Genomic DNA, 25364 nt, shown 5'->3' with positions numbered 1-25364 from the left:
TATCCACTTAAACGTGGAAAAGATAAAATTAAAATTAATACGAGGTGTTAGGAAAATGATTATTTTAAAAAAAAGTTTATCCACTCGTCACAAGAAAAAGATAAAATTGCAATTAATGCTTGCATTTATAGAGATGTTAGAAAAAAAAGTTGTATTTTTGTTGAAAAAAATTAAATTTTTTCATTGCTTTTTTCATCATAAGCCAATATAATTTTTTTTTAAATTGTATTTTTCAATTTTAAAAAATCATACAAATTAATAAACATTTTGCAAATATTAGTATATCAATGAAATTTTTAGATTGTGAAACTAATATGCAACAACTTGGTGATTCCATTAGTTTCCTGCCAAAAAAAAGAACTAATAATATGTCAAAACACTTTAATTATTGAAGGAAGGTGGAAAAGAGTTAGAGAAGAAGCTTTGCAGGATTTGTGTCACTCTTGTCATCTCGCAATCTGGCCCAATAACCCCACACCAATTAATTCATTTGAAAGACAATCGATAAAGAGCAACTATGTGTGACAAACCATTGAGAAACTATGCTTCCATTGGGCACATGCAGATACAGTCTAGTTGATAAATGTGAGAGCCGACTGGAAGCTGACAAGCTGGCTGGAAGCCGGCCCTAACATTCCACATCCTCGGCACTCTGAGCCCACGCCTTGGGCTTGACTGCAAAGTTTTTTGATGGGGTCTCATCCCTGCCACATGGTCTTTTCGCAGGCCTTCTCTTCCTTTCCTACAACCCCTTACAACCGCCCTTGTCAACACATGTATTGGTCATACCCACTAGTACCTTTGTTTAGCCGATCACAGCAAATGTTTTCCCATGCGACAACAAAAGGACTCCCAGTTAGTGGTATCTTGTCCACCATTTTTGCCGCTCAGTATTTTTTTCCTGGGATTTATTCGGTGCTATTTTGACTATCGGTAGTTTTTTTCTATATTTTACAGTGGTTTTACGAGATACAAGGCAGATTCATGCCTTTTGTTGGTAGTTTTGTGTGTTTGGGAATTTCCTTTTGCTCCAAGCGGTTTTACCCCTTGAGTACCTATTCCTAAATATGAGGGTGCTACCATTCAATGAGATTTACTGTTGTTTGGACTTCTTTTGAATCTACTCACAGGAGAAGGCCTGAAGCCTGTCGCCGTATGAAGAGGCGGGCGTACCCTCTGATCCGATCGGTGACGGGCTTCACACACCACACCAGACTCCCCGCCTGCGGAGTCACCGTGTTCTCCACCCCGTACAAATAGTACCTCCATTCCACGGGCATCTGAGCCGCCAAGTACTCCATATTGCTCTCGAATTTGGTCGCCGGAAGATCCGTGTCAATCCAATCATCCGTCAGAAATCTGGAGCTCCACAAGGGGGAGACGGCAGGGGAGCAACTGGAAGACGAGGGTTTCCACAAGCAGATCACTCTTTTGGGCATCAATTCCCCCAATGTTTTGTCGAAAACGCCCATTCCGAGAGCGATGAGATGATCTCCGAGCTGTCGGATACTCTGTTCGAATCATCTAAACATCTGCAATTAATCAAGAGCTTCTAGTTTCCTCGAGAAGATTCCAGCGTCTAGTTTCCAGGCTTCTTCAGAAGCTTCCATACCACGGAAAAATTCTAGAGTGGGAAAATATTGTACTTTTGGAATTGAAAAAACAATGAAACCTCGACTAAATTGCCAATAGCCAATAGAAAAACAGAAATAATCATTGTAAAATTATTTTTAAAATAAAACAATTTTAAACTTCAGTACTTAAATTACTTTTTATGAAAGAATTAATTAGAATGAGGCAACTGAAAACATTAGTACATACTCTAAACAAGAGGGCACTGTCTACAGAGGTTACTCCTTGAAATGTACAAAGATTCTCTATACCAAGTCAGGTGTACACGAACTTAATAAAATTAAGCTGAATTAAAACTTGTCCATTCTTGATGGTGTACGTCCTGGGAAGCTAAAGCTGTGTAAGTCCTTCTCACGCGATGAGAAGGGGAAGACGTGTTAATACCGGCATGACTTTGTGAACGCACCAGATTTGAATCTAGATCTGCTAATTGAATTGCAGGCACATGATTTTCCTGAGGTATAGGCTGAACTCTGATCGCCTTTTGTCTGCCTTTACAAAACTTATTACCCAAATAGACGGATAGTAATGCGAAATATGCAGCTGACGAGATAACGAATAAACCCCAAAAGCTCTTTGGACTCAATTTACCAATGTCATTGCCACCTTGCCCTTGAGAAGCATTAATCTTATCATATTTGCAGGATTCTGAACCAAACCACCTGTTTCGAATTGAATCTAGCTCTGTTTTGTTCTGAGTAATATTTAGGACTGCAGATGTCATTTCCAGAACGACTGGAGACCCTTTCGCAAATACCTACAAGACAGCATACTTAGGGTTAGAACACATTTCAATCCAAGAGAAATAAAAATGCACAATCTCTTGGAATATATACTTACAAATCCAAATCCTCCCCTTTAGAATGGCCGACTTACAATCTCAAACTCACCACAATTTTCTGACATGAGCATGTTAATGTATGGAATCTCATCAACAACAGCACCAATAGAACCATTTCTGAGAGAATCAACATAGTCTTTTGCCTTGGAAAAAGCTCTTAATCTGCTCTCATTGATTTTTAGTTCATTCATTAGGTAATTTTTAACAAAGGAGCCGTCCATATGGCCTATGAAGATATTGCTTACTCTCAGAGACTCTGTATCTCGTATTGTTGGAGACAGCTGCTGAACGGTGACATAGGATGCAAGGCTCGCTGTATAGCTTGAATTTAGTATTAGCACTACAAACAGCCAGACCATCAAAACTACTTTACCAAGAGTTGTCATAATCTTCTCTCCTGCACACATTAAATTTGAAATATACCCAATTGGTGGATCAGTTGCCATCTTGAGATATTCAAAGTCTGGCTGAGAGAAAAGGTTCAATGCAATAAAAAATCAAATGAGGAGGTCACTCACCCTGAACAAATATAATTGTTGCAAATGAAAACCTGCAACCCACGTAAGATATTGTTACATCAGTGGTCACTAGGTCAGTTCTGTATCATCAAAACTTCATGGTAATATCAAATCATCCAACCAAAAACCAAATACTTGTAATGTCATTGAAATGTTTTCTTGGATTTCCTAGACATGTTGAATTTGTAGTAAGTGCCTAGATTGTGTATGTAAATAGAAAGACAAAAAAAATTATTAATAATGTTTGGCACAACAAAAATCAGGCCTCTATGCTTATAAACGATTATTAAACAAAAAACTATGCTCCCTTGATTGAAAATACACAACAGAGAATTACTTTTGATTCCAACCCATCTGGTTGTAAAAGCAGTGCAGAAACTGGCAGAAATTTTCCCTTTCATCAGTCCTTATGACTACCCCCACAACCCTTTTCTCTCTGCAAGACCTCTGCTTTCCTCAATTCTCTAACCCTCTCCCTCCTTTGATCTTTGGAGATAGGGACAATATTAATCTGGATACTGGAAGCCCTTGATATGTTTCATTTGTAATGTAGCCCGCAAGAGTATAGATTGCACCTAAAGGCCCCAAAGGGCATTGGTAACCTAGGAAGAAGAGTCCTCTAAAGCAGAGAGAGGACGAAACTTGATGCAACAAGACACCTGGATATTTGGTAACAAAGAAAATCCAAAAGCTGATTGAAGGAGAACAAGTATTTTCCCAAACAAAATGCAAGTTTAAAGACAATTTCGCCAAGTGATCATGAATGGTGGATTCTTTGAAATTTTGGTGCATATAGAAATAATAACAGATTCCATGTTGTATTCCAGACTCTAATTCATGAAGAAGGATCATAGTGTACTTGTGGGAAAATATTGTCTTAGTGCTTTCAGAACTGATCCTTATGTGGATAGTGTTGTGTAGTATGGTGCTAATGGATGCTGAGCATTTGCTAGTGTTAGGCCCTAACAATATGATTAAAACACAATCCATCTTGGTAGAGTAAATACTTATGAAATATAGCATGAAGGCAAGAAAGCACTCTTAAAACCATGGACTGTTGAAGAGGCATCTGAAGTTTTAGACTTGTCACTTGTATCAATGAGACACAAAAATATTGTCCAAAGAAACCAAAAATCTTGTTATTTTCTATGCTTGCGAAGCAAAAGCAAGTACCGAGATCCAATCCCCACCAGCTAAGTTACCGGTACTGGTTCTGAAGCTGATGCGGGTGGGGGGTGCTGATATGTGGAGTTTTTCTTTGGGGGATTTTGAATGCGTTTGGGTGTGTCCATATATAAATATATATATTTTTAAATATATATATATATACTATAATTTATGTAGAAGCTATTAGACACCCTACGAATGATCCTCTTCAAGAATAATGACCTTGCTTTCAAAATGCCAAAATGGAGACCAAATGAGAAGAGAGCCCAGCTGCAAACAAGATGAGAGAAATGAGCAATGAATGGCCTATATTAGGGCCGCTTTAGGGGTTTGGACTAAAAAGGAGACAAAATATAATTAAAAAACTAAGAAAACAAATGTTATATTGTGTCACTTAAGTGATTTGGCGCCTAAAAATCATGGATGCTCCATGGATTCACATGGATGCTTCACAAATGCTTTCCCAAGCATCCCGCAAGAACCCGCAGCCACACTCCACGCTTCCTGCCCACCTCCCCTGTGCATCTGCACCAGCTTCTAGGTAAAACATGCACGCACTAGTATCTTAGCCCACTAGAGTTGTAAAAGTTGTTGGAAGAATATTTTCATAAAACTCTACAAGCATAAATATAAGCGGGTTTACGTCCCTCTCAGGGTATTACACACCATATTGATTTTGTGATAGGATAAAAGCTTATATAGATTACCTCCAAAAGAAAATGACAAATAAGAAGCCAAACAATGGATTGTTAGAAAGGGGATTAAGAAAGGAAAGCATGGGCCTTAATGTAACACCAACTATACTCTCACCTAAGAAAGGAGGCAAATGTAGAGTGTGTATGGACTTTAGATCTATCAGCAAGATCACAATAAGTACTAGTATCTACTACATAAAATGGATTTTATATTAGACTGTGTGGTAGGCACTAAGATTTTCTCCAAGGTGGATTTGAGAATTGGTTACCTTTGTATTTAGATCCAAAAAGGAGATGGATGGAAGATAGTATTAAAGACCAAGAATGGTATTTATGAATGGTTGGTGATGTCATTTGGAATTACCCTACGTTATCGGGTTTGCACCCTGCTGCTAGGATTTGGGTTTGGGTTCGTGCGGGTCCAGGCAAGGTCCAGATTTCAGAGTATCGGTCCATGCTAGTGCGAACCCAAGAGGACCTGCAGCAGTAGGGTCCAAGAAATGAAATAAAACAACTCAAAATTATGTTTTTTAAATATTTTTTTTATGCAGCTCTAAAAGGATCCTAATAAAAAACATTTTACTCATCTAATCTCTCATTTTGGTTTGCCCATTTCGCAAGTTTAAGAGAAGGTTGTAGAGATTTTTATGTTTGTTCCAATGATGAGGATCTAGATATAGTTGCAGCCAGGGATGAAGTCATTGATCCCTCATTTTTTGATGACCCATTTGATCCTTGAGGGGCATTTGATACTATGATCATTGATAAACTATTAAGCACTCACCATTTATCATTATGTTTCGAACTTCATTATTTGATGAACTACTCTATGTTTTGAAATTTCATTTTTGCAATTTAGTAATTCAGTGTATGATTTTCTTTACAATCATGAACATAGATTAATGAGAGGGTATTTAATGTTTATCTTTGACATTTGGCATTGATCAATGATGAAACAACATATATTCCTAGTACATACTATGAAATGACTAAGTTTTGCAATTATGCACATTTCCCTTAATTTTTGTATATATAATGCACACACACACACATATATACACACTCGCAAACCCACCCACAAACTCAAATCAGAATTTTTTTTGCCTGAACCCACGATCCTCAATTCGAACCTGAATCTGTCCTAGAACCCGAATCAGTAACTTAGGTCAATTACCCAATGCTCTTACCACTTTTAATGCACATCATTGGAGAATTTCTCATAATCTATTTTAATGACATTTTAATTTTGAGTCAAAACATGGAAGAACAATTGAAGCACTCTCAAATCATGTTTGATATGCTTAGAATTAAATCTTGAGAAAAGTAAGTTTGTAAGGAAAATTTGGGTTTAAACTTTACTTGGAAAGTGAGCATTAATCATGAAAAGATTAAGAGAATACTCGACTTGCATAGGCCTCCAAATAATATGAAAATTAGAGTTTTTTATGGTTTAGTAAGTTTTTAGATCCATTAGAAATTCTAGCAAACTAAGTTCTCCTTTCAGTGATTGCACAAAAGGGAAGTCCTTTGCTTGGACTCAACAATTGATAGAAGTTTCAAACAACTTCAAAGGAAGGTGATAGAAGCTCCTATGCTTGCCTTACTAGATTTTGAGAGGATCTTTACATGTGAGCATCAACTAGATCCAATGAGGGTTAAGTGTTCTCATTTATTCTCATGAGAGATGGATTTGTCTGAACCAGTACTCATGAAATATGAGGCAATGAGTTTGACTCATGAACTACACAGTTACATCCTGATAGCAATATCACAACTAAGATCTTTACAATCAAGTGTGATGCTTTGGTGGCATGTTGAGCCAAGAATGCAAACTACATACCTACTTTAGTGAAGCTAAATGATGCCAAGAAGAGCTCCAATACCTATGATAAAAAATTGTATATTGTTGTTCAAGAGTTATAGTGGAGGCACCATTTGTTACATATAAAAATCATCTTGTTGATTGGCAATCAAGCACCAAAATATATCAATCTGCAACATCCCGTTTTTTCGGATCTTATTTAACTACTAACACACTCATAGGAAAACCGTTATTACTTCATTTTCATAGGAAGATAGTTAAATCAGTTTCGTTCATATGAAAGAGATTGACAGTTAAAATTAGATAAACAAAATTTCTTAACTAAGGAATTAAAATATCATCAAATGAATTTATTATAGAAATTGAAATCCACCTACCATGGAATTTGAATTGATAAATCATTGTAAGAATGCTTCTGCAACCACCCAGATTAGTCCACAAGTACCACTATAACAAAAATCATACAACGACTATCATTCAATACTACTATATCAAAATTAAATGACGATTATTATTAAATACCACTACATAAAATTAGGGCATCACAAACCACTGTATTAATTAGGGCATCGATTACCATTGAATCACTTAAGGCTTCGAATACCACTATAACACTTAGGGCTTCAGTTTCCATTGGATCGTTTAGGGCATCAAATACCATTGTATCAAATTAGGGCTTCAAATACCATGGAATCAATTAGGGCTTCAGATACCACTGTATCATTCTTTTCCTTCCAATTGCTTAACTATGGCAATAACTCAAGATTTAGAAAATATGCTCATATTTATTATCCATATAAATGAAAGGCAATCCATAAATCTATCTTTTGCATCTAAGTGTAAAATAACTTAATCAATCTCACCTTCTCATATATAAAAATGATAATACCTATTTCCGATAAACAATTGAATGCATAGCTCATCTTTGTTTGTTGTACGTTCGACAACTTGAGAAGAGGTGAAACATTGTCAGGAGCTTAACCACCCAACCTCAAACCACAATTTATCCCCACACAATCTCTAACAAGAAAGAACCTCCCTACCCAAAATAGATACGAAACATCTGTTATCTATTGAGCATCTTGGTATCTAGACATATCTCTCAACTTGACAACAGGAAATTACAATAAACGGGATCATGCATGAGCTATTAATTATTCATTATTTAGATATTCAAATCTGATTTCATTATTGGTTCTTGCAAGTTAAGTTCACCTTTTCACCATTCTATGGCTTATATGCTAGGTGAATCCTAGGTGCCTGAAAGATTATGATCATTCTGTTATTATTTACACTGCTTCACCAATCCTATGACATCTTGCCAGTGAATTCCTCGGTGTAACAAATATTCAGAATTTGTTCGGAAAATTGTGATAGCATGTGCATTGATACAATAAATCAAGTTTTCTACAGCCACCATTTGAATTCATAAATGTTGTTTATTTGCAAAGATATCCTATGAAGATCCTTAATGAACTCTATATAATGCAAGAGACCAACAACATGGTTTTGTAAATTAATCTGTCTATCAATGGATAGCCGACTACAGTCGGACATTCCAATCAGGAAAGGAAGAATTTATGAACACGAATGCATTTACTGTATTGCTCTCAGTCCTAGCAATATGTAGCCGGCTGCAGTTGAACATACACTCAGAAAAGAAGGAATTATAAAATATGAATGCATTTAAAAACTTTGCAAGGAATATCCATGACCTGAAATATATATATTCTTATTATGTCTGAAGACTTGCAATTCAAGTTGGAAAATTTGTTCTCCTTTGGACGTTGCAGACGTAATCAAATGCAGAGTATCTATTCCTTAATGGCTAAGTACCAAACGGCAGAAATGCTGCTTGCATATGGAAGTGCAGACAGGTTCTGAAAGTGGCAAAGAGGGTAAGTAAAATCATAGCCAGTCTGCGGATTATCTTTCCCTGACTCCTCTCACACTTTTATTAACAAGCGGTGATCTTCTTGGCCTGCCGGTTAAAGATTATTACTAAGACTATTAAGAGGAAGTCGGTTTTAAAATAAAATGGTAGTCAAGTGCTTAAAGAAAATTAATACCTTTTTCTCCCAATTCTCAATTCTTACATATAAAGAAAAGTGGCTCTTTGGCTACAGCCAGTTCAAGATTATAAACTATCCGAATTCCAAGATGACCATTCAAATTCAAATATTAATTCAATTTGAAAAGAAGAGAAATAAAGAGGAAAAGAAATAAGGAGGAGTTGAAGAGTTATAACTTTATTTTATATTTCTAATATGTTCTTATATATGTTGGTGACATCAATAGATTATATTATTATAATTTATTGGTGCCATTTCATTTTTATATTTATGTGTTCGTATTTAAGTGTTTATTATAATGATAAGATAAAATTTAATAAACAATCTCTAAAGATATGCATTATTATGTTTTTATTATATTGTTTCCTTAATAGCTCATGCAGGTCCCACAAATATATCTTGTTTCAAGTCGCTAGATCCTCAACCCATTTGCCCAGTGATGGTAATGCTCCTACCCAATTATTTTTTGACAATGCTTCCACCCCTTCGACATGTTTCAATGTAAGGAAATTCTCTATAATTAAATCATGTTATCATAACAAGTTATAAATACTCATAACGGTTAACCACCTTTTCAAATTCCTGAATTCGTGATAAATAATCATCTAGCATATTATCTTTACATGAAATTATAATGACAAGCCTTCTTACCATTTCGCAAGATTATAACAGATTAAACTGTCAACTGACTTCACATGAACCTCAATGGCTATATTTTAAATTAGGTCAAAATTCGGGATGTAACACAATCGAAGCCAAATTATCACATAAGAATGCTAAATTGGTGTCCCTTTTACAAAACTATACATTTGTATCGCAGCATATGAGTGACAAAACTAAAATGGTAGCTAATGGTTTGAATAGAAGGCATCACCTACTTCTCTCACTAACCAATGATACTGGAAAGATTGAACTTTGAAAAAAATGATCGTAGGGTATATATTTGAACCTTATTTCAGAAAAAATATCATTGCTTGCAAGTTCTCAACAATCCTGTTGTTGCTAGAAATCAACCTCTTAAAATCTCTTATAGGATTCCATCTTTGTATTCCCACGAGATCTAAGAGAGAATAACTGACTAGGAGAGTGCATCGGGGACATATTGTAAGTGATAGACGTTTTTGGCGGAGTTATGCTTTTCATGATTAGGGATGTGTCCAAGACACATTGGGGAACCTTTCCTCATGATTGTATACAGATTGGAGTTATCATGTTGAGTTAGAGTTGTTTTTACCTTGCTGTTGGAGTTGTATTTTCTGGTTTCTGCATGCCTGTTGCGGGTGACATAACTAATTTTGTGCAATGATTCAAAGGCTGCAAATTTCAGGGATTGAAGAGGGCTTAGATTAATATCTCTAGTTAAGAGCGCAAGTCTTAATTCATTATGAGTTGGGAGATATGGAAATTCTCCTGGAGTATCGATTTCTGTTAGTTTTCATGACGAATTTTTGTGCGTGACTTTCAAGATGGATGCGCACTTATCCTTAGTGAATCAGCTTTTGCGCACTTGAGGGGTTGTACAGGACCTAAAGTTATACCTTCATTTTAAAGCACAAGTTCTAATTCAATCAAGATGAGGAGATATTGTGATTTTACTCGGGCATCGATTTTCGATAGTTTTTTGCGTGAAACGTGTGGAGTTTTTGTCTTGCACAATTTTGTATGAAGAAATGAGATCTTGTTAAGAGAGGGAAATTTTATTGGGTCATGTGTGGACCTAAATATAGGTTGTCATTTAGTTTTGTCCATGTTTGTTATAATTTTGGTTTACTATTCCAAGGTGGACCTATATTGTATTTAAATGCTTGACTAACTGACTTGTGGCTTAGCTAGCTATATAAGGAGCTTCTGTTGAAGTAGAAATCATGATGGGATTGTAGTGCCTGCCCCTAGTTCGCATTTCTGTTATCATTGTCAAATTCCTTAGGCTAATTTTATGCATTGATTAGTTTTAGAGATACTAGATTTACATTATTATGATATTATTTCATGACTTTGATTACAAATGCATCGGTTATTATTGCTTAGTTGATTTCATTCATGTGTTGTTAATGGTATTTTGATGATCCTAGTTAGTAAATGTGGTTTCTTTCATAAAAATGTTAACATGACGTCTTTAATGATGATTATGTTGTATTGATAGAGATGCATTATTATATGTACGCATTTGATCTTAGATTTGTGATTATTATACTTACCCCATACTTGCATGTGTATGGTGTGTGTGTTTATTTTATCTTTCTGTCTGACGTGTTTGATGTGGTTAAGGGAGGGAGTCGTAGTCACCTGCTAGTCGGGATCTACACGATGAACCACTCCCCGCCATTGTCTGTTTAGTTTAGATATATTATATACATGTACATGCTCGTCTTTTATGCAGGATGTAGGTATCGGGCATCGACTTCCCTGAATTGCCAGGATGAGCGCACCCTATTATAAATACTCAAATGGTGAGAATGGGAAGATAATGATCAGGTCCAATCCTAGCCATAAGCCTATAATACTTGTCCTGCAAGGAGGACTCGTAACAGACTGTCTACCCTTTTTAAAACCCGTGAGTATTTTTGTGTGTATGTTGTTTTGTGAGTGTTTGATGTATTTTCTATTAATTAAGTCTAATTAATAGATTAAATTAATAATTTAATTTAATGAAAAATTATTATGATATTATGAATATTTAATTATATTTAATTAATTGAGAAATTAATTAAATATAAAGAATTAAATTGAAGATAAAAGTTTTAAGATTAAATTTAGAACGTAACAATATTTATTAATTTAATAATAATATATTTAAAGTTCATTTTTAAATAAATGCTAAATATTATTGTTATTTAAGTTAATAAATATTTATCAAATTAAAACGTTCAAAAATATATTAAAAAGAAAAAAAGATATTAATTTATGGAAAAGATTTAAGTTCGCATGAATGAGTTTTAAATATAAGAGATTAATTTAAAAGATAAAAACATGTGAACTTGAATAAAGGTATTTTAATAAAGTACGCATGAGATTAAAATTATAAATTAACTTTAAAAGCAAAGTCAAAGTGGAAAGTTAAATAAAGTAATTTAACAATTCACTTAAAGTGCATGAAGGATTAATAAAAGAATATCTTAATTAAAGAGAAAATTAATTGTGCATGAATGAATTAATTAAATAAGAGAGAATTAAATATTGGAGATAAAAGTTAAAGTTTAAATTTAGAACGTGATTATATTTATTTATTTTAATAATAATATATTTAGAGTGCATTTTTAAATAAATGCTAAATATTATTGTTATTTAAGTTAATAAATATTTTTATCAATTAAGTTTCTAAAAATGAAATTAAAAGTGAAAAGATATTTAATTATCATAAAGATTATAGTTCGCATGAATTATGCATGAGTTAAAAATAAAATTAATTAAAAAATAAAAATGTGAACTTGAATAAAGATATTTTAATAATGTGCACATGAGATTTAAAAAGTTATAAATTTATTAAAGTAAAGTGGAAAGTTAAATAAAGTAATTTAACAATTCACTTACCGTGCATGAAAGGAATAATAAAATAATAATTTTAATTAAAAGGGAAATTAATTGTGCATGAATGAATTAATTAAATAAAGTAATTATTATTTTAGAGTTGTGGGGACATAAGCCCTAAAAGGTAATTAGATTCTATATTAGAGGGTTTTGGGTCATTATTGCACACAGGTTTTCAGGGAACACACTTTTGGAAAGGGGAACAAAGAAATCTTTGGAAGCTTGGAAGGGTTCGGATTAGCAAGGGTTTCACCAGATTGTTAGCATCAGATCAAGGTAGGGTTTGTGAACCATTCTAGAAACACTTTCGGATCGTTGTCTTCTTCGTGCTTGTTGGAAATTGCTTTCTCAAATTTTATTGAATGAATCTTGCTACTTTTCTTCTAAATCTTTTGCGATTTGATTTCTTCTGGGAATCGGGATTAAAAAAAAAAACTATTTAGAAAACCTTGTTTTACTTCTGAAAGAAATTTAGTATTAAATTGAAATTTGGGTTTTGAATTAAAATGGAATTAAGAAATTTAAATTTGGAAGGGGTTTGTTTTTGGAAATGAAAATCTTAGGATTGAAAATTTGAAGAGTTCAATTTATTTTTCCTATCAGTTTAATATCGTAAATGTTATTAAAATATGTATATATTAAAATAATATTGTTATGAAGTTCGTTGAGAAAAATATTATAAAATAAAGAATATAGAATTATAAAACAATTCTTAAAATTTTCATATATAATAATTTATCTAAATTTATTAGAAGGGTTGTTCTTCTAATAAACAAAATTATTGAAATTTGACTTAGTTAAAAATAATAATAAAATTAAAAAAAATAAAAAATAAAAAATAAAATAAAATAAAATAAAATAATAATAATAATAATAATAATAATAATAAAATAAATAAATTAAAAAAATAAAATAAAAATTAATTTAAAGAAAAAAAAAAAACGAAATTTTTTTATAACCCCTGCCGGCGTCGTACGCTGCTGACGCAGGCTACGACAGCAATGGTATGGTTAATAATATTTACTATTTAACCATTTGAATGATTAATGGAATTGGGAAATATTTGTATTTAGTAATCGAATAATTTAATAAATGATTAATATTACTTCTAAGTCTTGATATGTTATTATATGAACAAGAATAAGTTTAATTGCAAGGGTTAATTATGAAGGTTAACTGAAAAACTTACTTACTTGAAAACATGTATTAAACTGGAAATTTAAAACCTTAATTCAAACAAATACACGGGTGTATTGTATGAGTAATACTGAGAATCGTATACACTTGAACATACATTGAAACGCAAATTGAAACTTATATTGAAAACGAAAATTGAAACCTTACATTAATTCAACAATATATTATCAATCAAATCCAACTGTGAGACTATGATGTTTTCTATGTACTGTCTATATTTCTTTTTGGATTTTGGTGTTGTTTAGATGTCGACCAGTCTAGGATGTATACTAGAGGTTTTGTGAGATTTCTTGGATACTATTATGTGGCTAGATGTTATGATGATTCTTGTGATTCAAATTGGAGTTTATACTTATGAGATTTGTTTTGTGAGCATTTATGTGTATTTGGATTTAGTTTGATCCATCTTGTTATCAGGTTGCCTGTTAAGGAACCAAGTTTGATCTTTATGGGTGTTGTGGTATGGGACACAACTGTGGATTTATGTGCTTAGGAGAGGTTGTCTAGGTACGTGACTTGGGAGTGGCTTGCATAGGGGTCCGGGACCCAAAGTGGTCAGTACCAGGGTAACCTAATGCAAGTTATGTAATAAGTGATAACCTAGTAATTAAAATTTATGGGGGGAAAACACACTAAAAAGATAAGTTAGAGATATTTGATCTACCCATGCCTTTAGTGCTTGTATAGACTAAGGATGGGAATGAGATGAGTGCCTCGTCTTCTTGAGAGGGCTTTCTAGTTTCCATATGTGTGATGTTGAGGGTCCGGGGTTCATAGTAACCAGTCCAGGGTAACTCAACGCTTGAGGGTCTGGGGTCTCTTAAGAGATCAGTCCAGGGTAACTCAAGCAGCCATGTGATGACACTCCCTAGTATGTAGCCTAAGTCTCCTCTGTAGTTTTTGTGTATCTCTGGTGGTGTACTTATTGGATGTGGTGTACTTATTGTTGGTGGTGTATCTATTGTTGGATGTGTTTATTGTGGTTACTTACTTTCATTGATGATGATTGGTGTTTCATTATGTTGTACTTTTGACATGTGGTTTTTGACTTGAGGAGGATTATCTTTTGTTGACTTTATCTTGTGATCTTGGTATTTGGTTTATACTTGGTTTGTGTATGATGTTTGGTTATGTGATGTCAGTATTGGATTGAGTGTTCTTTCTTTCTGGTTTATTTTATCTTCTTGAGTAGTATGTGTTACCTTTGAGATAGTTTTGGCTAGTAGGTATTCCATGCCTAGGAGTGTTTTATGTTTGATAGCCGTTTGTGGATCGTTCATTATCTTCCCTGCACGGTGGGAGTAGAAACCTGACTAGGTAACCACGCGGTCGGGAGGTAGTGCCTTCTTACCATTTGGGTTCCCCTTCACATTGCCAGCTGTTGGATGTTCGTTGTAGAAGATGTACCTTTATCATTATTACTTCTTATCTCAGAGACTTCTTTTCAGATGAAGTATATATGTTATCATGTATTCTGTTGTACAGTATCTATTTTCACATACCCTGCGACATGTGCAGTGGATGTTATTGATTGGATGTACTTTCATTGTATTGTTTATACTTATGCATTTGCTTATGCGACTATGTATCTTTTATTCCTTTATGATCTTGAGACATTGTACTTGAAACTTAAACTAATTAATTTAAGATTATTAAATGTGACTCAACATAAAGGAACCTTTGAGGAATTGAAACTATATCTGTAATTGCAAATGTGTATTTGTTGTGTATGTTCATATTGCTTCCGCATTAATGTTATCTTGATGTTTAAACTTCAAAAAAAAAAATAGTTCAGTAAACATTGTAACATGTTAGGTTTATTTCTCTTGGGTTCCCGAGCGGGGCGTTACAGGGATAAGTGTGGATCATTGGAGGATGATTGTGGAACATGCTTTGGAGGATTCTATATCATCAGTAGAGGAGTAGTTGAGATAGAAAATTTGGAGAAGAGCTAGTGGTTGCCGTTTAGAAACAAGGAGGTTGCTTGGTGGCTTGCAAACACAAGTTGAGATCTTGGAGGTTTCTACCAAATTGTTGTGTTATAGATTTCGGCTAGCTACGATTTGAGTTGGATCTTGAGGGATCTTGGAGAACTATTGTAATTTCTTTGTATTTTCCATAACCGAGAAAGCCTTACAGCCTAACACATTGACTGTAATCAGTTATTTTATGAATAAAAAGTTGTGAATTGCTATCAAATCTTGTGTTATTGTTTATATTCCGTTTTGTGGTTATTTGTTGGGGGTTAGGAAATCTCCATTGGGGATTCTCCTGCCTTGCACTACATCAAGTGGTATCAGAGCGAAGGTTTGATCTAGCTAGTTGGTTGATCTTATCAGAGCAAAGGTTTGATCTGGTTGGTTGAAGATTATCAAAGCACAGTTGTTCCTGAGTGTGTAGACCAATCACCGAAGTTGAGGCAGTTTGCACCAAGGCCTTGGATTGATCTGAGAAGTTCTTGATCTGGTGGTGATTGTGTTGAGGATCGATTGCTTCAGAATCCTAGTTTGTAATTCTTGGTGTGGGGTGGTAGATTTTGATCTGACCTACACTTGCAGAGGACTTGCTGATGGATCTATTGTTGCAAAGATGAAAGATTGATCTCGTTGGGGCATGATCACAAAGAGTTTGTGGATTGCAGATCCATGTTCCTAGACTTGTGATTTGGTTCCTTATTGTTCGTGCAAGTTGGCAGGTTGCGATCTGACTTGCAAACAATTCAAGGTTGTCACAAGGAGTGTGGGAAGGATTTGTTGCAGAAGGTTTGTGAAGATTTTGGGAGATGGCTCCAAGAGGATTGGACCCTCAAATGATTGCAAATATCTGTAATATAGTGGAGAGAAGAATTAATGAGACAATAGCTTGGGTGGATGCTACCTTTTCTAAATGAGTTGAGAACCAGAAGAAGAAAATTGTATGTTACTGGAGCTGGAGTCAACTGATCTGGAAGAGAGTTGTCTAGCTGGTTAGAAGACTTGTTCAAGAGAGAAGATGGCATAGCAAGGTCGAGGAAGAAGTTGGTTTTTTTGATCAGTTTGTGGAGTCTGATGTAGAAAACGTAGAGCAAATTGAGACTATTGCTGAGGATATTCCTAACCTTGTTGATGTTGGGATGGAGATTTGTTTTCATGATCAATTGGTTTAGTCTGACATGGAAATTGTAGAGCACTTCGTCGTGGATAATTAGGTTGTTATTGGTGGGGACTTGTATGTTGCAAAGCATCTTGTTGTGAGCAATGAGATTGTTGATTATGATGATTTACCTATGAATGAAGATTTGCATATGGTTGTTGATATAGATCAGAATTCATATGTTGTTGCTGAGTTGATTGAGGATATGGATGTTTCTGCTGATGTGGAGTTTGATGTTGCTGGTGTGGATTCACTAGTTGCTGATTTAGTTTTGGATCTACATGATACTACGGATCTATATGTTCTTGATTTGCCTGTGGTTGACATGGCTGAGGATTTGCATGTTGTTCTTATTGGGGATTTGAACTTACATGTTTCTAACTTGGTTTTGGAGATACATGATGTTTCTAACATGGAGTACATGTTTGAGGATATTGTTGTTGCTGGTTGTGATCAATTGTAGAGATTCTTGGTGAAGCATTATGTTCAGTTTGTTCCTGGGAGTGAGCATGCTGATTGGGTTGCTAAGATTTGTTTGATTTTAGTGTTTCAGTGGATGAAGCATAGATGGTTGATTTTCAGATTTCTTCTATTGACTTTGATGAAGTGGAAGCCTTTGGTAAAGATGAAGTTGGTTGCAGATCTTTCTTTGGGCATCAAAGTATGGGACATACTTTTCTATTTACTTGGGGAATCTAATGCAGGAGCATTGAGCTTGGATTTTGGTGGAGTTATGCTTTTCATGGTTAGGGATGTGTTGGAGACACATTGAGGAACCTTTCCTCATGATTGCATAGAGATTGGAGTTATCATGTTGAGTTAGAGTCGTTTTTACCTTGCTACTGGAGTTGTAATTTCTGGTTTCTACATGCTTGTTGCGGGTGACGTAACTAATTTTGCGCAATGATTCAGAGGCTGCATATTTCAAGGATTGAAGAGGGCCTAGACTAATATCTCTGGTTAAGAGCACAAGTCGTAATTCATTATGAGTTGGGAGATATGGCAATTCATCTGGAGTATCGATTTCTATCAATTTTAGCGACAAGTTTCTATGCATGAATTTCAAGATAGTTGTGCACTTATCCTTAGTGAATCAGCCTTTGCGCACTTAAGGGGTTGTAGAGAACCTAAAGTTATATCTTCATTTTAAAGCACAAGTTCTAATTCAATCAAAGTGAGGAGATATTGCAATTTTGCTCGAGTATTGATTTTCAGTAGTTTTTTGCATGAAACATGTAAGGTTTTCGTCTTGCGCAATTTTGTATGAAGAAATGGGCTCTTGTTAAGAGAGGGAAATCTTATTGGTTCATGTGTGGACCTAAATATAAGTTGTCATTTAGTTTTGTCCATGTTTGTTATAGTTTTGGTTTACTATTCCAAGGTGGACCTATATTGTAATTAAATGCTTGACTAGCTGACTTGTGACTTAGCTAGCTATATAAGGAGCTTGTGTTGAAGTAGAAATCATGATGGGATAAGCATGGATCATTGGAGGATGATTGTGGAACATGCTTTGGAGCATTCTATATCATCAGTAGAGGAGTAGCTGAGATAGCAAATTTGGAGAAGGCCTAGTGGCTATGGTTTAGAAACAAGGAGGTTGCTTGGTGGCTTGCGAGCACAAGCTAAGATCTTGGAGGTTTCTACCAGATTGTTGTTGTGTTACAGATCTGGACTATTTAGGTTTGAGTTGGATCTTGAGGGATCTTGGAGAACTACTATAATTTTTTTGTATTTGGCCATAATTGGGAAGGCCTTACAGCGTAACACATTAACTATAATCAGTTGTTTTATGAATAAAGAGTTGTGAATTGGTATCAGATCTTGTGTTATTGTTTATATTCCGTTGTGTGGTTATTTGCCAGGGGTTAGGACATTTTTATTGGGGATTCTCCTACCTTGCACTGCATCACATATACCTCTAGTATTGTGAATGGATCCTCATGGATTATGTGTCAGGAGTAGCTTGTACTCAAAGAGGTAATGATTCTATTTTGGTTGCTGTTGACTAATTCCTTAAGATGAATCACTACGTTACGTGCAAAATGATTATTGGTGCAATTAAGATTGCTGATCTCTTTTCTACAGAGATTGTCTATTGGCATGGACTGCCCAAGACTATTACCAGTGACTGGGATATATAAGGTTTTTCAGGCACTTTTGGGGGCTGTGGAGAAAAATTGGTAGTATACTGCTGTATGGTTCAGCCTATTCCCCCCAAAACAGATGGTGACGGAAGTGGTGAATAGAAGTTTTGTTGATTTCATTTGATGCATTGATGATGAGAGTCCAAATTCTATTAGTAAAATTTGTTTTCTACATGAGTTTGCTTTTAACCTTGCATCAATATATCTTTTGGTAAGTTTTCTTTCCAGATTTATTTTAAAGAGACCTAAGGGAGTTGTTGATCTCTCTGCGAGGCATATGTAGTTAGGTGCAACAAAAGTGAGGCACCAGCTGCAACTAACCAATGAGCAATAGAAAAGAAATGCAGATTTACCTCAGGGAGAAAGGTGTATCAGGAGGGAAAGCAAGCATGGTTTAATTGCGAATATAGATTTCCTGAAGGTGTTTAGAGTAAATTGAAGCCAAAGAAAATTGGATCTTTTTGGCTCGTTTTAATAGGAAAGAAAATTAGCAACAATGCCCATCTAATCTACTCGTCTGAAGATTTTGATATCAATCCTTGTAAGCAGATATTTACCCCCTTTCAGATAGGAAGAATTTCATAATAAGAACATACTAGGAATATGGCTTGAGTTACCTGACTCCAACAATACCTAGATCAGCAAAAAGCAACTCATGAAGTTCACAAAATTAGAATCGTCTAAACATGGAGGCTAAGAATTTCTAAAAGATGGGAAGAATGATTTAACTGTCCAACTCCAATGAATGGTGGATTTTGTGGTCTATTATTGGGCTGTCCTTAACTATCATTCTTTGGTTCAGGATTAGAGTTTTTCATCTGGACTTCGTAGTCTTTCATGAAAGTAGTGATGGTATTACCAGCAAAGTATGAACCCTGCTGTCGCTAACTGGCTGATTTTACCTGTTGCTTATGTATCTATTGTGAGCGAATAAAACATTTGAAAAGAGAATACTCAAAGTATTGAGTCCATTGCTATGTTGTGGGTTTGTTCCTTTCTGTTTAGACCTATTTCAGTAGGAACAAAGTATTAAGTTCGCAGGAACAGAGCTAGGCTGCATCAGCAGAGAGACAAAACAAACCTTAGTGTGATGATGATGTATATGAGGCTGTCAATGACCACGATGATGCATTAATGGTAGGCCAAACAAGCAGTTAAGATAAGCTATGGATCCAGGCTATATAATTTTAACGGGGATGATTTATGTACTATAGTTGTGGATGGTGAAGTGACAAGTATTCTCTTAGCAGGCTATGCCTGATCATTGGTCAATGTTGGTTATGGTGAAGATGGGATCCCCCTTGCACTTCTGACATCCTCTAAACAGTCAAACTACAAGAATTACTTATGCAGAAAACATCATATGCATGAATAGTGAACCATGAATATTTACAATCCAAAACGTACCAGCCACAATTTAAAACTGTTTTACTATGCAAATAGATAAGTTCCATAGCATAAATATATTTTTCAGCAGAAGCCTAAATAAAGGTGAACTCAAACAAATCGGACGATCAACTAGAGTACCCCTTGAGGCAATTCGTGAGTGCGACTAAGATTTTGACACCCTTCCTATTATGCAAACATTTTCTTCTTAACACAGAAAATTTGTGATTCTTTAACACGGACAGCCATAACACAAAGACAATTTGTGATTATTTAACATGGACAGCTGATGTAACTTCACTTACTGTATTGTATTCTATTTTTCTCTTCTTTGACTTACCATCTTAGGTTTAAAGAGCAGATAAAATAGTATAAAAGAACAAAACTAAAATAAAGACAATCAGTTTACAGTGAATTATTGCAAGGTTCACCATCAAAGGATACAGCAATGGGAAAGCAAGACAAAAAAAATTATTCACTGTTTCTCATCACATGCTGTCTGCATTTGTCATTTCATACTGATATTTAGTTCTCCATATAGGAAGAAACAGCTAGCAAATAAAGAGATGTGGGAAAAGAATGGACAGATGACCATTGAACCTCACATTTTCGACATATAATCCTTGAAGATGAAAATATAATAAATAAGACATTTAAAGTAGAGGAGAACATACCAGAGAGATGTCTCCAATTGCTTAGCAGTTTCTCCTGTGAAAGCGTCATTCTCATGCCGTTCAAGTAGCCAAAGAAGAAAGGCAGTAAGAAGAATAAACGCCAATGTTGTCAACCACATGGATAATGTAAAGGGTTTCATGAAGGACCAACCAGAAGACTTTGTATTCTTAATAGGGACCATGATTACCAGCCCCGTGTCTGTATATGGCTGTGTAAAATCTGCCTTTAGGCTGCGGTTCGAGAGTATTGCAATATCAGCTACAACTGCATCAAATGTCTGGCCACCAGCAAGCTCTTTGAATTAGGTCTTGAGCTTGTACAAAACCCTTTCTAAAATATTATTCCCCAAGTATTTTGAAATAGATAACATTGCAGATTATATATGCTTTTAGCAACATTTCATTCCAATGTAAAAGTTAATTGCCTATCTAATTTTTCAGGTTCACTCAACAAGCTGATACTAAAGTTGTGAATGCGGACAAATAACAAACAAGGTACTAATTTTAAAATTTTAAAATAGTGGAAAGACACATTATTCCTTATCTACTTGAAATCCATGAACAAAGGTATCGACTAAAAGTAAGTACAATCCAAACCAACGCTTCTATGTGAACATATAACAAAGTAGCTCTGCTAATATCAAAATAAACATGGGTTGAAACAGGCCAGAGAGAAACTGTGAGTACCTTATTTGCGACCTGTTCAACGAGGACATCATAGTTTGGATTTTTATCACTGTTCTCAGAAATCTGAAATTCATACTCAAAGGGGCAATGAAGCTTTTCCACAGCTTTTTCAAATACAGCTATGCAGAACCCTTCAAACGTTTTGTTATTGTTTGAAATGTTTATAAATCCAGGAAACACGACATTTGGGGGTACTCCCACAATAAACTTTCTGAAACCAGAAGGTGTTATTGAAGATCCATTTGGCCAAGTAATTTCTAGTTCTACCCGTTCTTTCAACTTGAGCTCTTCTTTCATCCATGATCCCACAACTCTGATTTCCCTGTTGACTACGTTAACGATGTCATACGAATGAATTTCAAGAAGCCCACTTTTGCTGAATGTAATGTTCCCAATCATTCCCTCTAAACTGCTGTTAGTGTTAACTGCTTTCTGAAACAGGGCATTCCCTTCCTGAAAAACATAAGTATCTGTCAAAGATTTTCCAGAAGACTTAAATTCCAATTCAGTAAGTTTGTTCTCTCTGAACAGATCATTAATGGCTTTAGCAATTACCCTGACAGAATCATAAGCACAGGCTCCAACTATGCCAATGTTTTCAGAGTGAGTTACACTCGGATACAATCTCATGAAATTCGCCTTCCATCTCCTACTGATATTCTCGAATTCGGGAGTGTGTGTAATGTTTATGCGAACCCCAATGACTCCTTGCATTGAATCCATAGTTGTATCATCTGCAATATCCAAAGAACTGGTCACCCACTCTGTTACAATCCAAGCCCCATTCTGTTTCTTCACAATGCCTGATTGTTTTGCATCCAGAAAAATTTTCTGGGCCAATCCATAACTAGTATGTATAACAAACACACGGCTCCTAGTCTTGTCATCTTCTAGTCTCTTCTGAATATCTTTCATTGAGAAGTTACTGAGAGACTCCTCAGATACTCCAAACTTTTGGACTATTCTGGCAGAGGTATCTCGTAGTGCATTCTTTAAAGCTAGAATCCCGCTAAGACCAACTTCATCGTCTTGATATATGACCACTATTTCTCTCCAGTGAAAATTGGTGAGCAAGGCAGCTATTGCCTTCATTTGCAATGCATCCCCGCCAATCATCTGAATTGAGTATGCAGAGTGTTTTAGAGACATGGAGGGATCATTGTTAGCGAATGTAATGAGTGGCACTTGTGCTGAATCAGCTAGGAAGGATACAAAGTTGGAGACTTGTGCTGTCATTGGTGCCATGACAGATACCACATTTGCTCTGAACAGTTTCAGCACTGTAAATCAAATTCCAATTAGGTTTTAGGGGAGGTTCATTTCTGGAAGGGAAAATCGTAAAACAAAAGAAATAGAAAAAAGGAATGAATTTTATTTTACCATTCCGTGCATCTATGAGAGCAGTACTTCCTATCTCTGCAGTCTCAAGCTGAAGAAGGGTTCCATTAAGAATGCCGGGATCGTTGTTAACATCTTGAACGGCCAATTGTATGGCTACATTTGATTGTTTACCTTGATAGCTTCCCAAATCAAAGACTCCCCCAATCCTCACCTCTGGAGGTCTTGCATCACACAATTTCACAGACAGGAGGAGGAGAAGAAAAACCAGGTGTTTTATACCAAAACTCCGCACATCGCAAGTAGTACAATCAAGAAACATTATTGAGCATTAGATAATCCACACCAAGAGTGAATCTGAAACTTGAACACATACATGATAAAAGAAGAAAGGAATTTATATAAGTAATGTTATGGTCTTCTCTTTTATCTTTTAAACTCTCACGCGTTTAGAATATACGCAGCAGGAAACTTGTCTGTGTAGAGGTTACTCTAAACACTAATACTAGTTTGACATTACCACCTTTAAAAGGTGGAGAATGTTTCTTGGAATGCAAACGGACCGACTTTCCTGAGTGAAAACAAATTAGCACTCAAAAAGCATTCGGCGATGCCATAGTTTGACTCAACTTTGTTATATTCAAAATTTACGACGCTGATTGTTGTCATAAAGGAAAAGCTTATCCGGTAGTTTTCTTCGTTGAGACTAAATTTGATGGCAGTATGTCTGTATGTAAAACATAAATAGTAACAGTTTTAGAAAGACTGTACTAGAGAGAAGGGAAGATTTAGAATTGATTGCCAATTTTTATAAAATTATTCTAAAAAGTATGATTCACATAAATTATTTACAATAAGTTAATATTGGAAACAATTTCATTTAAAAAGCTGTCGTGTTTGACTGAATGAACTGTCCGTAAACTGGATCAACAGTCAGATTTAGGCTATATCAGTCAGGTAAAATCATTTTAAAACGTGAGAGATTATGCAGATTCTTATTTTGTTTGGTTTTTCCTAAAGCGTGTATTGAAATGCCACGCATTTACTTGTTTATTTCAGATTGCCAATGGATTTAGGAAGTGTTCGCTGCGATATGTTTTTAGAAATAAAATCAATATTATTGAGCAATTGTATTAAACTTCGATTTTTTTATTGATTATTATTTTTATTAATTAAGTTTGACTAGATTAATCAGATAAGAGATTCACGATTTAACATTGTGCTATAGACTCATGTCTTCAATCAATATCTATATATTAAAATAATTTTAATTGAAAAATATTAAATTAAAGATTAATGTATTATGACAGTTTAATGGACAAATATAAATTCATAGGAAGTTATTTATTATAATTAAATAAAATTTAATATAAGAATAAAATGAATAGAGTGGATTAATTTAAATAAATATGTTATAAATAATATTAAATGATGATAGACTATTTAGTTTCACAAATAGAGTATTATTAAGAATAAATTTTTTCACCTCATGAAACTATTTTAAAAGTCACAAAACCACTTTAATCTATAATCTTTCTACCAATATTATATTTTCTTATTTTATTTGGAGAAATATTCTTATCTATTTTTATTTTGTAATGACTAAAATAATTATTACTAATTATCTTTTTTATTAATCAATTTGAAAATTTAAATAGACAATAATTGTATAAAATAATAGATTATGGATCAAATTAATTGTATAAAACCTAAAAATTATATTTTTTAAGTAAAAAATATATGTATGTTTTCTATAAATTATAGTACAACAAATTAATTTCTTCTTTAATTTAATTTTTCTTTTAGCAATAATTTTTTTTTAAAAATAATTATTACAAAAAAATTTAATTTAAAAATAATAATATTCTTAAGTGAAACAAATAAAAAATATGTACATGTAATGATAATATTTAAAGAAAATAAATTTTAATAATATCTTCAAAACTTTAAATAGTAAATTTAAGATTACTTTTTATATTAAGAATTAAATAAATTTTTTCTAAATTTTTATTCTTATAAAAATAACTATTATCTAAACAAATTTAGTATACTAAATTTAAGATTGCATTTTTTTATCAAAAAATAAGTAAATATTTTTAAAATATTTTTACTATTATTAAAAACAAATATTGTGTATTTAGTTAATTAAAAAATCTCTATTAAAATTTCATTAATAGAAAGAATATGTTGTTTTTAATCTTATTTTTTTAGTAATCATTTTAAAAATTAAAATAAATAATAATATTATAGAAAATAAATAAAATTAATTGTATAAACTTGTAACTTTTTGCTAAACAAAATATGTATTAATCTATTAAAATTGTAAAATATTATAAAATTTGTAAAAAGAAAAATCTCATTCTAATTAAAATAATATCCTCGAATGAATAAAATAGAAAAAATCTAAATGCAATGATAATATCTTCACTTAAAAAAATTATAACAATATTTGAAAAAAATTATATGCTAAATTTAAGATTACTTTTTATATACAACTAAGTAATAATTTCTCAATATTTTATTTTCCT

At 33.9% G+C, this 25364-nt stretch overlaps 1 protein-coding gene across 1 annotated transcript; it reads right to left on the bottom strand.

Annotated features, from left to right (window-relative positions):
- Window positions 1-315: 315 nt before the first annotated feature.
- Window positions 316-23179, bottom strand: LOC149546891 (glutamate receptor 3.2-like). The gene is made up of 6 exons (XM_089791407.1): window positions 22879-23179; window positions 21499-22778; window positions 20812-21089; window positions 2992-3023; window positions 2473-2870; window positions 316-2389 (listed from the first exon to the last, which is right to left on the bottom strand). Exons 1-5 carry the CDS (start codon window positions 23156-23158, stop codon window positions 2491-2493), a joined length of 2250 nt encoding a protein of 749 aa, XP_089647533.1. The 5' UTR covers window positions 23159-23179; the 3' UTR covers window positions 316-2389; window positions 2473-2490.
- Between the last annotated feature and the right edge of the window lie 2185 nt (window positions 23180-25364).

The sequence above is a fragment of the Cupressus sempervirens genome, chromosome 7 (genome assembly GCF_028749045.1).
Source record: "Cupressus sempervirens isolate cs-2001-9-10 chromosome 7, ASM2874904v1, whole genome shotgun sequence".
NCBI lineage: Eukaryota > Viridiplantae > Streptophyta > Pinopsida > Cupressales > Cupressaceae > Cupressus > Cupressus sempervirens.
The sequence above is the reverse complement of the archived record's forward strand: the minus strand, read 5'-3'. Positions and strand labels throughout refer to the sequence as shown.